This window comes from Cyanistes caeruleus, chromosome 2 (genome assembly GCF_971803275.1).
Source record: "Cyanistes caeruleus chromosome 2, bCyaCae1.hap1.1, whole genome shotgun sequence".
NCBI classification, from domain to species: Eukaryota; Metazoa; Chordata; class Aves; order Passeriformes; family Paridae; genus Cyanistes; species Cyanistes caeruleus.
The window spans coordinates 29,340,641-29,353,566 of NC_141702.1; the positions used below are offsets into that span (position 1 = coordinate 29,340,641).

General features: G+C 35.1%; 1 protein-coding gene across 5 annotated transcripts in view; it reads left to right on the forward strand.

Annotated features, from left to right (window-relative positions):
* FAM135A (family with sequence similarity 135 member A) overlaps positions 1-10,718 on the forward strand; it is a 79,131-nt gene extending 68,413 nt beyond the window's left edge. For all 5 annotated transcript variants that reach the window (XR_015282924.1, XM_086876207.1, XM_086876210.1 and 2 more), the window contains 4 exons: positions 4,906-5,057; positions 5,973-6,083; positions 9,262-9,375; positions 10,129-10,718. Coding sequence is in view for 4 of the 5 variants with exons in the window: in XM_086876207.1 (XP_086732333.1) it covers positions 4,906-5,057; positions 5,973-6,083; positions 9,262-9,375; positions 10,129-10,334 (583 nt within the window). In the remaining variant the exon portion in view is untranslated. The remainder of the gene's footprint in view (positions 1-4,905; positions 5,058-5,972; positions 6,084-9,261; positions 9,376-10,128) is intronic.
* Positions 10,719-12,926: the final 2,208 nt, after the last annotated feature.

The following is a 12,926-nucleotide window of genomic DNA, read 5'->3' on the forward strand; positions in this document are numbered from 1 at the left end:
CTGATTTTATAGTCCCTTCACCAAGTATGACATGGCAGACTGTCTTGTCACTCCTACAGGGCGCTTTCATCTTACCTGTGATGTTGACAGGCAGCTGCATGAAAATATATTTCATTATTTTTTATGTTTTCTGATCGTTTTGTCTGCTAAAGAGCATGTTTTACATCTTATTAGAGGGCTTACCGCAATCTATGCATTCCTGTTTTCTTTTACATTTACTTCCAGCGAATGCCCATTACATTTATTTTCTCAAAGTAGGATGTACCATTTGGGCAGACTACCTTACTAACTCAGCAGTGATGCTGCAGTTAGCTCATCAATAGATGGAAGGAGCTAATTCAAACCTGACTTCATCCATTTATTTAGGCATCCTCAAATTACACATCCAGAAAGTTTTTTGACTTGCTAGTCACATGTTTCTGAAAAGTTTCTGCGTTCACGTGTTTGGTAGGCCTTGTTCAGATGGAGGAAACATCTAAAACTTTTAAACATAATCTCACTATTTAAGCAAATGTTTCTGTTTTGAGATAGGCAAGATTTGGCATGCTTAATTTTGTCTAAACTGTTGATTTAAAAATTAAAAAAGCACTGTGTGATCATATTTTTGTTTCACAGACTACATGGTAGGACCCTTGGTATGTGAGAGAAGAGTTCTGTAACCCACAAGCATACACCAGGATCTTCTCTCCCATGCTGTTGTCTGAAGACTCTAATGAGCAAACCCACCCACTTATCTTCTCACTGTTTATACCTGAGAACTGAACTCTTGTTTACTTTTGGTTTGCTTCTCTCATAAGACTTCCGATTTGTAAATATTTTTCACTTTTATTTGTTACTTGTCACTTTAGAAAAAAAAGAAACTATGAATTTTTATTTTAGTTTCCTTTTTAAGGTGTATACTTGTCTTGGGCCCTACTGAAGCAGAAGTTTTCATTCCTCAGCTTAGGCTTTTCTTAAGAGAAAGTTCAATCTGCCAACAAATCCTGTAGCTGTTCTCTGGTAGCTACATGAGAGAGCTGTTAGAACATGTTCCTCTCTGTGAAGCCTTGAATGGACGACCCAGAAAGCCTGGGAAAGTACTGCTGAGAAATCTGCTCAAGACACCAATGCTTTCCTGCCTCATTTTGGTTGTACCATTGTAGAAGGTAGCTCTTGTAATCTGTGGTGTCCTGAAAGATGCTGGTTTCTCTTCATAAAATCTCCCAGTCTCCTAAAGGAAGTGTTCTCTTTAGAAGTGCTGCTCCATAATCCAGTAAAAATAGACATCAGCCTCCAGATCTGTGATTTTGTATGGCAAAAAAAGCCGATATCCTAAGATGGTTGGATTCCGTCTTGCTTAAGCAGCTGGACATCAGCATCGCAGGGCTTCATGATAAAGACAATGATGTTCATGGTGGGAGTTTTAGCTTCCTTGGCCTTGGGTCTGGATAGATTAATTTCATATTTCTGTATTTCCACTTGGCACAATATGCTCTTTCTTTTGTTTCCCGTTTACTCATTTTCACCTCCCATTCTCTGTTATCCCGAATGCCGGCTTTTTCACCTGAGTTACACAACTGTGCTCCTGCAGTAACCATAAATAGACCATTGGGGATCACTGCCATATGATACCTGTACCTACAGTCTTCCACACCACACTTCATTCTGGTGATACACAGTTCAGGCCACACAGAATAACTACTTGTTATTAGAAACTGTAGTGGAACTAAGGCAAATTTAGACCTGATTTGGTACTTCACTGGTAGATGATTGTTGTCACAGCTTAAAACAAATCCAAATCATCTCAGGTCAAGATAAGTCCAGAGCTGTTCTGAGATTCTGCCCTTTATTCAGATAAATGCAGAGCCTCATGTGCTCTGAAGTAATGGTGAACTCTTACTTACTGTGCTACATTCCTGTACTGAGAAAAGACGCTCCCTGTACCACTGGAATAGTGTCAGCTTCAGTAATCATTATTGAGCTATATAATCATAATTATATAGTTTGGAGAGCTAATATCAGTTATTGCAGCAATTCACTATCTGACACATTCGTTCATCTCTGAATAAAATCTTTGTGCTCACAAGAAGAATTCAGCAAGCATGAGCTGGAAGTTTGATTCAGAAGAAATGCAATTTGCTGTATGAAAGAACTGGTTAGTAAAGAATCACAGGAGGTTTTAGGTTGAGGGGACATCTGGAGGTCAGTTGGACCCATCATACCAATGCCACCATCAAAGTTAATGCAGCTTTAAAGCATGTCAAATTGGTCAGTGATACCCATTCAAGTTTGGAATATCTGTGAAGATAGAAGCCCTCCCAGGTATCTAGGCAGCTGGGGAATAAACCACCTGCTCTTGTAGTGTAGTTTCAGAAACCATTTTGCACATGTCAGGTCTTACATAAATTTCTGATGACTTGTGTTGGACTTTGACCTCAGGCAGATTAATCAGGTTGTCATCCTCTTCCTTAAGTAACATTGGCTCATAAAAAAACCTGAAAGTTTTTAATGCTATGCATATATTAAAACATCTTTTTTCTTTTTTTCAGCACCTCATTGATTATGACTCTTGATTGATTTTTCTTCCTTACATGAATTTTTTGTAGTTGGACAATATTTTTGTTATTGGCACAGAATAATGAGGTTGTTTCATTTTCTGATGGTGTCTGAGTTTCTAGTATGATCTGAATTGGTAGATTTGTATCATAAAGCATTTATAAAAACACTAATTCTGTTAACTTCAGTGTGCTAATGATACATTCAGAATACTGTAATATTGCCACCTAGTGTTCATGGCTTTTGAACAGCATCTCATGAGTAGGATGGATTACATTCCTGTCTTACACTTTCAAGACCCTTTTTGAAGGATTTTCCTTTTCCTGCCCTTTTTGATTTGAGCAAATTTTTAAACCTTTCTCTATTAAAAAGCAAATTTAAGCCTTATTATGTGTTCACCTAAGCATCTGGATTGGACAGCAATGTATTACTGTAACCTTTAGTATATTTCTAAGGCTTTTCAAATTAAGTACAAGTGTTTAATCTTTGAGGTACGTTCACACAGCTGATTGTGAGCTCCCAGTTTTCCTCAAAATGGATCTTTCATGTTTCTAAAGTTTTGGTTAGGTATGCTCTTAGGGATGATAGAATTGATAGATGGGTTGCTGCTTTTTTCCACAGAAAATGCCCTTTTTTATGGCACCATATAAGAATTTTGTATCCCCTTATGACTTTTAATAAATACTGTCTGAACTGTAGGAGTACTGTCAAGAGAGTATCTCTGCTAATGTTCAAATCTTCTTTAGAAAACAATCTGTTTTACTCAAAAGCAGAGTCTGATCATCTTCAGGATCAGCTCAATTTCTGTGGGCATTTACTGGTTCTTAAAGAAACCTGTGGTTTTGTTGTTTTAGTGTGGATTTTATGATGTCCTTGATGTCCTCCAAGGGAATAGTTTTAAATTTTAGTATTCAAGCTCAGTATTTTGTTTTGCAAATGCACTGCTGTTGTGCTCACACCACAGAGGATACATAATCTTTCATTTCAAAATTAGTTAGACAAATATAATTTGAATTTCTCATACAAATAATATTGGAAATCTAGTAGTAAAAGCAACTGAGAAGAATATACATACATGATTAAACTGTGTATTAATAATAAGCAAAAAACTTTTTTCTGTCATAGAAATGCATAATTATTTTGGAGTTTAGGAGTTCAGGGTAGTTCTGCCATTCTATATCCAATTGTTTGAATTGTTTTATTTACCTTTAAATTGGTATTTTCCAAGGCAGTGATTCTTGCTTGGGAAGCATTTAAACAGTCAAGTAATCTTTTAGCAATTTTACACAGATGTTATAGAAAACTTTGTTTGAGCTATTTTCATTGATGAATGTAGTGATACAAAGCAAACAGGAACGATGACCCTAGAGGTACAATACTGTAGCACATATGTGAACCAGCAATGATAGTTCTCCTGTAAATAATTTTGGATGGTTTTCTCTTTTCACATATCCTGGGGTTGCATCTGTAATGCAGGAAGGCACTTTTTCCTTTTAACTTTGTGAGTCTGGTCCCTACCATATAGTCTTTAAGTCAGTGCCTAGTGTGGTGTGGTCCTTACCTCAGCAGGGATCTGTAAGCATAATAACTAGAATTGCTTAATTTTATAGTGTCTCTTTTATAGAAATGCTTTATATAGGCTTGTGTATACGACAGTAAGCACCCCACATTAAGTAATGTTTATTCTTAGGTACATGAAGCTAAAGAGTCCCATCCATCTTTCCCTTATATTGCTTAACCAGGGAAACACCTAAAAGCAATATTGTCCTGACAGAGACATATTCTTCAATTGCTTGCTCAAGCTGATAGTCACTTCTTTTGGTCAATCTGTTAAGCAGATCTGAGATGTTGCTTCTGTTTTTAAATAATCAGGTTCAGTTAAGTAATAGTTTTCCCCCTATTAAGACTACCTTTGGAATCTGTCTCCACTAGATTGTTTCAGGAATGCTCATACATGTATCACATTGAGTGCCATCACATGACAAAGTAATGATGTTTTCAGTCACACATGGCTCATGAAATATTGTAATAGTTGATGCTAAGGGAAATTAATCGAGAAGTAATGTTGGGTTTGGGTGGTAGATGTTTGTGGAAAGATAGTTTGGTTTTGATAGCTTTTCAAAAAATGCTGTATAAAATATTTCTGGAGGAGTTCAGAACATATTTATAATGAATTTGTGCAGCTTAAGAGATATGGACAAACTGTGCTTTCTGTATGGTTTAAAATACAGGTCTGAATGAAAACTTTTCATTAATTTCTTCCTATGCTCTTTTAGCATTTCATGACACTGATTTTCTTTTTCTTTGTTACAAGAAAAAAAAAAATCCTGCCATAAAATTCCATGTTATATTGCCTTTTTTTTTAAACAGCTTTATTGGACACTCACTGGGTAATTTAATAATCCGTTCAGTGCTCACAAGACATCGATTTAAGTATTACCTCAACAAACTTCATACCTTCCTGTCTCTGTCTGGACCACATCTTGGTACCCTCTACAACAGCAGTGCTCTTGTTAATACAGGTGAAGTATTATTTTCAGTAGTATTAGTTTAGGGGAAATCTTGTCTTTGAAATGCACTTAGCAATTTCATATGGGGTGCACATTTCTGCATTACTGTGATTTTGAGAAACTGTATATTTCACTGTCATAAGCAGAGAGAAGGGTAATAAAAATAAAGTATCAATAAAAGGATGTGCAAGAGGTGATTGGCATAAGTATTTTCCAGTATGTTTGGTTCAGGTTTTCTATTGCAGCATAAATAAACTCCAGTTTTTATCTGTTGAGCTCAATTTATTATAAACTGAATTTGAATATATTTAATCTGCTGAACAATTAGATAAAATAAATTTAAATTATTCTGAACTGTTGGTGTCTTTACTCTCTCAAAAATGCCTTACAGCCTGCAGTGTGTTTCTGCAGATGTGCATGGCAAGGGAGGCAAGATTTTCTGAAAAGCCAGTTGCCACCTGTTATTATTATTATTAACTAATGGAGAGAATATAGCACCATAGAAAACATTCTACTATGGTATCCCTGTGGGAAAATTCTGCTTCTTTTTTTCAAGTTACATTTAATGAGTTCAGTTTAGAAACTGGAGAAGTAATGCCTGTTGTTTTTTGAACATCAAAATGTTCTATTATTATATAAATTATTGAAATAGAATGTGTATGTTCTAGCTAACATTACTGTATTTACACTTTCTGGAAGTTTTTTGTGGGCAGGCATGTACATTAGTGGAAATAAAGGCTTTCATGATTTATTGTATAGATAGGATAGAAAATGAAAATGAAAACTGTTTCTGACTTTGACAGTGCTTACATGAAAAGTAAAATTAACATCTGAGAGATTGTTATGAACTTTATGTATTATACTTACATTTAATTAGTTTTCATGTTTTATTGTGGATCTACACTCATGTTGTACCTAACAATACAGGACTGTGGTTTATGCAGAAATGGAAGAAGTCTGGTTCTTTATTGCAATTGACATGTCGAGACCATTCAGATCCACGACAGACATTTTTATATAAACTTAGTAAAAAAGCAGGTAAGCTTTGTTAATCCTTCCTATTCTTAAATGCAACTGGGCACAAATGTAAAGAGGAAACTTGAAAAAAAAAGAACTTATTTTCAAAAACCTCATTTCAGTTTTAATATTTAAGAATTACTTTAGTCCTGTATTCTTCAAGTAAAGTAAACAGTAAACCATTTTTGTTGCAGAGGTAGAATATTACTTTGAGACTTTCCTTCCTAACGAGCAGAACTTGAGCGTAGCCACTATACCAATAGATAAATAGGGGATTTTTTAATATCTATCTGTGAGCCACTGTGTCAAGTCAAGTACATTCATATACATTTAGGATTACCTGTTCTTTTATCTGCCTTTCTTATCTATACTCTAAGTCTAAAATTCTACTTTAAAGTTTTTGCTAACTGGTCTTTTATTACCTCATTAAGATGGTCAGGGAGAACAAAAACTCATTTTCTTAAAGGAAGGAAAAGTTGTACTGAGCATAATAGCTAAATCTCAGATTAGATTATTCATACTATATTGTTCTATACAGTTTTCTCTGGGTTGAATATCCTTATTTCAACTGTTGGCCAAGAATGTGTTTTGCCAGTGGATAATGTGCCAGCAGGGGGGTAGTTTCCATTAAGCATTATGAAACTGTTGAGGATTCATCTGACAGGTGTTTCTGAATGTGTGTCAGTCAAGCAGTTGTGGAGCCAGAGATGCTCGTGCTATTTTGTGAAAAATCCAGGCACACTCCTACATCAAAATATTTCTAGGTTGTCACAGCTGGAATTTTGTTAAAATCAACAAAGTACAAAGATATGGGCAGGAGAATACTGACATATAGCTCTTGAGGTGCTTGAATATAAAATTTACAGGACTTGGAAGAAGCAGAAATAATAAAGTAGGAGCAAGAAGTAAAATTATAGGTAAGATAGGGATATTGATCTAAAATTGATTTTAGAAAAACTTGGGGTTTTTTACCCTTCTCTTCAGAATCTACTATCACAAAGTGATTTTGTTGATTTTAAGGTAATATTTAAAGGTGAACTGGTATTTAAAGGGGAACTCAATGTAGTTTTGCTGTCTTTTGAAAAGAATTGTTTGAATGTAAACAGATGCTTTGTGAGAAGTTACACACTGGATGCTGAGTAAGACTGTGGGACCCCTGTAAAGAGATAATCAGATTAATTAATCACTTGGCTTTAAAAAAATTCATATTCCATGGTTTTTTTGTGTATGTATCTAAAAATGACTACAGGCACTGTCATTTGAGTACTGTTGTCTGTCGTAGAAATGTGACATATTTTCTAATGACATGCCTTTATATGACAGGATTTTTGAAAGACCTAGATTGCATCGTCTCAAGAGTCATAATGTGCATTTCAGACTTTGTTCCCCATAAATGGTAGAAGGAATATAAAAGTCTTAAGGCTTAGTTTCTGCTTTTTTCTTTCTTACCAAAAAGATGGAAAAAGCTGTATTTTGGGCCACAGCCTCATACACCATCTTGTTTCCAAGTCCTTCAGTGAGGTCGGTGTAAAAGAGAAGGAAAGGCTGGGGGAGACAGGAGAAAAGAGATGTAAAAAGTTAATTATTTTAGATAAGGAGAAAAGAAAGTAAATTTTATGCTTCCCTCATAGAGAAGGAAGAAAGTTTTCCTTTGAGGGGTGAGTTAATATACTGTATGTACAATGTAGATGTTGGTGCCTTTAAATCTTGATATCTGTACAAGGCCTGCTTCTGTCCTGCCATCTCTTTTTTCACTCAGTGGGCATACAGGATCGGCTGTGCTTGACTCTCAGACACAAGGTGAGAGGCATTTGGGATTCCCCAATCTGCACAATTCCTCTTTTCAGATTCTCAGTACAGGGAATTTGTGTACTGGTCTTGACAGGGATTCTAAACATGTCTTTCCAGAAGTCACTTAACTCCAGGGTACATGCAAGAGACTGACAACACTGTAGAGAAGTATTGCCCTGATTTTGCAACTTCTGTTGGTTTTTGTAATCGTATAGGAAAACAGAGGTCTAAGATGAAGAAACATCTGTTAATGCTTAATAGGGTGTCTTCTTTGGACATTGGCTTTGTATCTGAGAAAATCCCTAAAGAAGCAAAAATTAAAACTTACTGTGGATCCAGCAGGTGGTGTTTTGAGGGTCAAGGTCTCAGCTACATTGTTGTATGGTGACTTGTGACTCTAGCTTTCAAATTTGCCAAAAAGCATACATGTTAAACACATGTTGCGTAACTGCAAAATGGATGAAGAATAAGTAAACAGTAAAATTCACTTATCTTATGAAATACCTTATATACTTTCTTTGTTCCTGCTGAACATTTTGATCAAACACTTTTTCATAATGAAAGATTGCTGATACTTAGGTCTAAAATATGATATTTAGAAGGGGCTGTTCTATTATTAGAACAATATTAAATTAAATTTTAAATTTATAAATTTATATATAAATTATATTTATAATTTAATATTTATAAATTATTTTCTGAAACTGCTCCATTGTATTTGGCCTAAAGCAGATGGGCAGCACCAGAAATCTGCTGCAGCTTTCTAGAGAAAATGTAACAAATGTCTTTAAGGGCTGTAATGCTGCCATTACTGGGGGTTCCACTGTTCTGCTATTAGCATGGTTGTCCAAGAAGTAGGAAGTCTGGGTTTAGTTATAAAGGTTTAATTATATTTCAGGGTTGTGTTGGGTGGATTCTGCACCTGTGCTTGAGCTGGTTAAACCTTACAGTGAGACAGTACCTTATAGAGGCACCTGCACTAGGTGGGCATGTATGTGTTGGTGCTAGTCATGAATTCAAATGCAGCTATTGTCTGAAAAATCAGTGAAGACAAGGCACCTCCATCTTTAGGTTTCTTTAAGTTATGTGGAGGCTTTACTCTCCTCTGTGTAGTCAGAAACCAACAACTGTATTCCCAAAAAACAAGATGAAGGTTTGAACCATACTCAGTTTAATGGGAAACTCTACAACTGAGCCATGGCCACGTGTATTAAATATGTACAGAGGAATGGCTGGTATGAAACATCACATTATTTTGTAGCTCTACCTATTGTAATTGTTTTTTCTCCCTTTTTGTGCAAGATCCTGTAATGAATAATTAGTGCCAAATATCAGTTGTAAAATGTTTTAATTTTTCTGTAGTAATAGATCAAAGTATTTGCTATAAGTGATACCTTTTTTCTTGTAGGTCTTCATTACTTCAAAAACATTGTGTTAGTAGGATCTCTGCAGGATCGTTACGTTCCTTATCACTCTGCTCGCATTGAGATGTGTAAAACAGCTTTAAAGGATAAACAATCAGGTAATAAATACCCTGGGAAATAAACAAACTGCTCAGGTTAAAATCTCATACCTAACAATCTCCTCCCATTTAATTTTGGCAGCTTAACTGAGGCACCTCTATTATGTGTTTAAAAACTCTGGGCTTTAGTAAGTAATAGTAAGTAGGAGTAGAGAGAGAAAACCCACGTGGAGGCTGACTTGCTTTCTGTATCTGTCCTGTTCTATTACATGCAGATGGAGATGAGACTGAACAAGTTTCTAGTTTACTAGACTTCGCTGAAAGTTTGGTGAGATAGACACAGCCCTTGATGCACTATTCCAAGAATGTGGAGAATAAATAATTTTAATTTTTTGAGGGTAATTGTAGCATCAAGCCCTGGGCTGTATTTAGCTATGGCTTAATAATAGCACTGAAAGAAAAGGTAATTTTTCCATAATCATTTAGGGTCCGTTGTACTGGCTGTTGAGATATCCTAGCACAATTGCTTTCTAGTATTACATTTTGACAATAACTTCTACGTAATGTAATAAATTAATACTGATTAGTACATTCTCAGTATAAATGTACAAATAGTAAAATGCATAGCTTCAAATTATTTTTCCAACATTTCTAGAGGAAATTAAACTTTCTGTATGTTCTGTCTTAACAGAACCACAGCATAACACGTCATTACTTCTCTTACTCTGGAATGTGTTCATTTTGAGTCCAAAGTCAAAGCATTGTGTTTGTTTCTACCAATTCAAATAGTAGAACTTTTCTTTTCCTTTACAGGACCAATTTATGCTGAAATGATCCAGAACCTGCTTCTGCCAGTTCTTCAAAATAAGGAATGCAATTTGGTTCGTTATAATGTAATTAATGCATTACCCAATACAGCAGATTCTCTCATAGGGAGAGCTGCACACATTGCTGTTCTTGATTCAGAAATATTTTTAGAAAAATTCTTTCTTGTTGCTGCCCTAAAATATTTTCAGTAGAGAAAAGCATTGTAAGAGACTTGGTTATTACCTCATTAACAGATGAATTCAGATGTGTGGTGTTAAAGTATAGCTGCAGCTGTATTTTAAGAGATATTTATACTTTTTATATGGAAGATAATTTATATCATCCACACTTAGGGCTTTTTAACATCAACTTTACTTTCTAGGTAATGTGACTGTGCAATATTTTTTTATTTTGTTCTTTTTACTTTTCTATTACTTTTTCTTAATTTTGGGTACCTAATTATTTGGAGATTAAAGCACAGTGTGTACTTTTGTTTGGTTGGTTAATGGCTTTCAGACAACAGAAGTCGATGTTACTTGGCAACATTTTACAAGAGGCTTTAGATGCCAAAAATAAATTGGATTTTAAAATTCTAACAATGTCTTACGTGTTCACTTGTCGTATTTTAGCACTGTAGGAAGTTTAACTGGAAACACAATGAGCTGCTAAAATACTGGATATTTGAAAATTATTATATCTGCTACAGCTTAACAGTTTTCTACAAAATCATTACTGTCATTGTTAAATATGTTATGCTTGTGGGAATATATTTTCTACTGATCATCAAAAACATGTTCGTTTACATACTCAAATTTTATTACTGGAACTATTGTTTTCAGAAGCAAATGGCAACTAAGGATTTTTGGATGTTCAGTGATAGCTGCCTTCAAATAATTGGGGTTTTCCAGACTGTATTAGATGGTTCCTAACTGTCAGTTCTTCAGATAAACATGGACAATTTTATGTGGACTTCCTTGTATATATTCAAGTAAATGTTACAAATTTCTGCAATACTTTTATGAATTTAAGGAATTTTTAAATATTGTTAAAATGTTTTATTGACTATAAAGTATTGTAAATATAAATCAATACTTCTTCAAATGAGACAATATTGTAAACTTTACCTAATTAGTGACACGGATAAAATGTTTTTGATATACAGGAATGATAAAGGTCTGACTTTCTACTGGTGCTGAATAGCATTGTTTGGTTTCTTCTTCCTTCCCTTTTCTCTGTTTCAAACAATAATTCACTAAAGGTGGGGGGGAAGAGTTACATGTGCATTCACTAATTGTAATGAACATTTTTTGAAAAATATAAATGTTGTATAATGCATGTTTATTTTTAGCATTGTGTTATTGCATCTGGTGTTAATAAAATGAACAAATTACTCTAATGAAAGCAATTAAAGAAACTGAAATGTTCTGCTAATTACCAAAATTCTGGGGAGGCTTTTTGTATATAATTAATAATTTTGTACTTTTGAAATTAATACAGCAATAATAGTTTATAATGAAGTGATTTTGCATTTGATATAGAATGTTGTATAATATTCTTTGTAATGTATGGCGGGGGAGAGTTCCCCATAACTTACAAGATGCTCAAATGAGTATGAGCACCTACAGTTCAGCAATGCATACACTGCAGAGTATTTTATTGGAGTTGTGTTAGGCAAGTCATTATGACACAAAGGTATCTTTAATACATTCTCACTATTACAATGCCTATTTTTATTCTTAATTTTGCATTATGATCTTGCTATTAAGCTCTAAATATTCAAATTATGTTCCGGTGTCTCAACTGTCTTTTATTTAACAGTATTACAGGATTTACCTACTGGCTAAACTTTGAATAGCTGTTTAAGGGAGCTAAAGTTACAAAACATTCCTTGATTCACAATGAAGACTTTAAACTGGTCTTAGGAAGCAAGTATTTAGGCGGTTCTGTCACTATTGAAAAATGTCTGTCTTGCCTTCTGTCTCTTGAATCTGTATGTGTAAAGCATGCTCCTGTGATCAGAAAAGCAGAAGTAATATGACAGAAATAGCCACTTTTTTTTTTCCTTTCTTTTTTTTTCCCCCCTTTTTTGGGGAGGGCGGAGGTAACAGTACATCCCATCCAGTTAAGGCAGTTTGAATGAGGTTTGTTCTTTGAGGAAAACAGATAGTACAGGAAATCATGTTGTATTTGTGTGTAAGTATATGAAGGAACGGGGCAAATTAAGAGAACAATAAATTCATTCTCTCTTCCTTAATTTTTATTGCCTACTCCATATGTGGTCTGGTAGCCCTCTGGTAGCCCTCTCAGTACTGTAGCTTTTGTGAGGGCTGTCTGACATCCCAAAGGAACGTCTGACAGTAGTGAGAGGTGTGATGACCCCAACATGTCCTCGAAGCGTAGAAAGTTCATATTTACTTACAGACTGTATGGTCACTTGCAGTTGCTCTCTGAACAACACATTCAGGCTGGGATATTTCAGACAACTGCATGTGTTGCATGGTATGTTCCCCCTACTCCTGCAGTTTTCTGCCTTCTCTTTCCCAGACCTAAATACAGACTTGTGTATACATAAGTCAGTTTCACTGGTGCAGTAGCAGCTGTGAACTGCTGCTACTCACCATCTCACCACTCTCTGTTTGAATGAGGGCTTCATCTTCCTTTAGTGATAGCAACCTCTCCATCCAGGTATCCTGCAGCTGCTTGAATTATGTTGCTTACAGAGCAAGATGTAAAAACTGAGGTTTTAATATTCCTTTAACTGTCTGTCTCTTGTTCCCTGAAGGCAGTAGGCTGGTACTGTTATT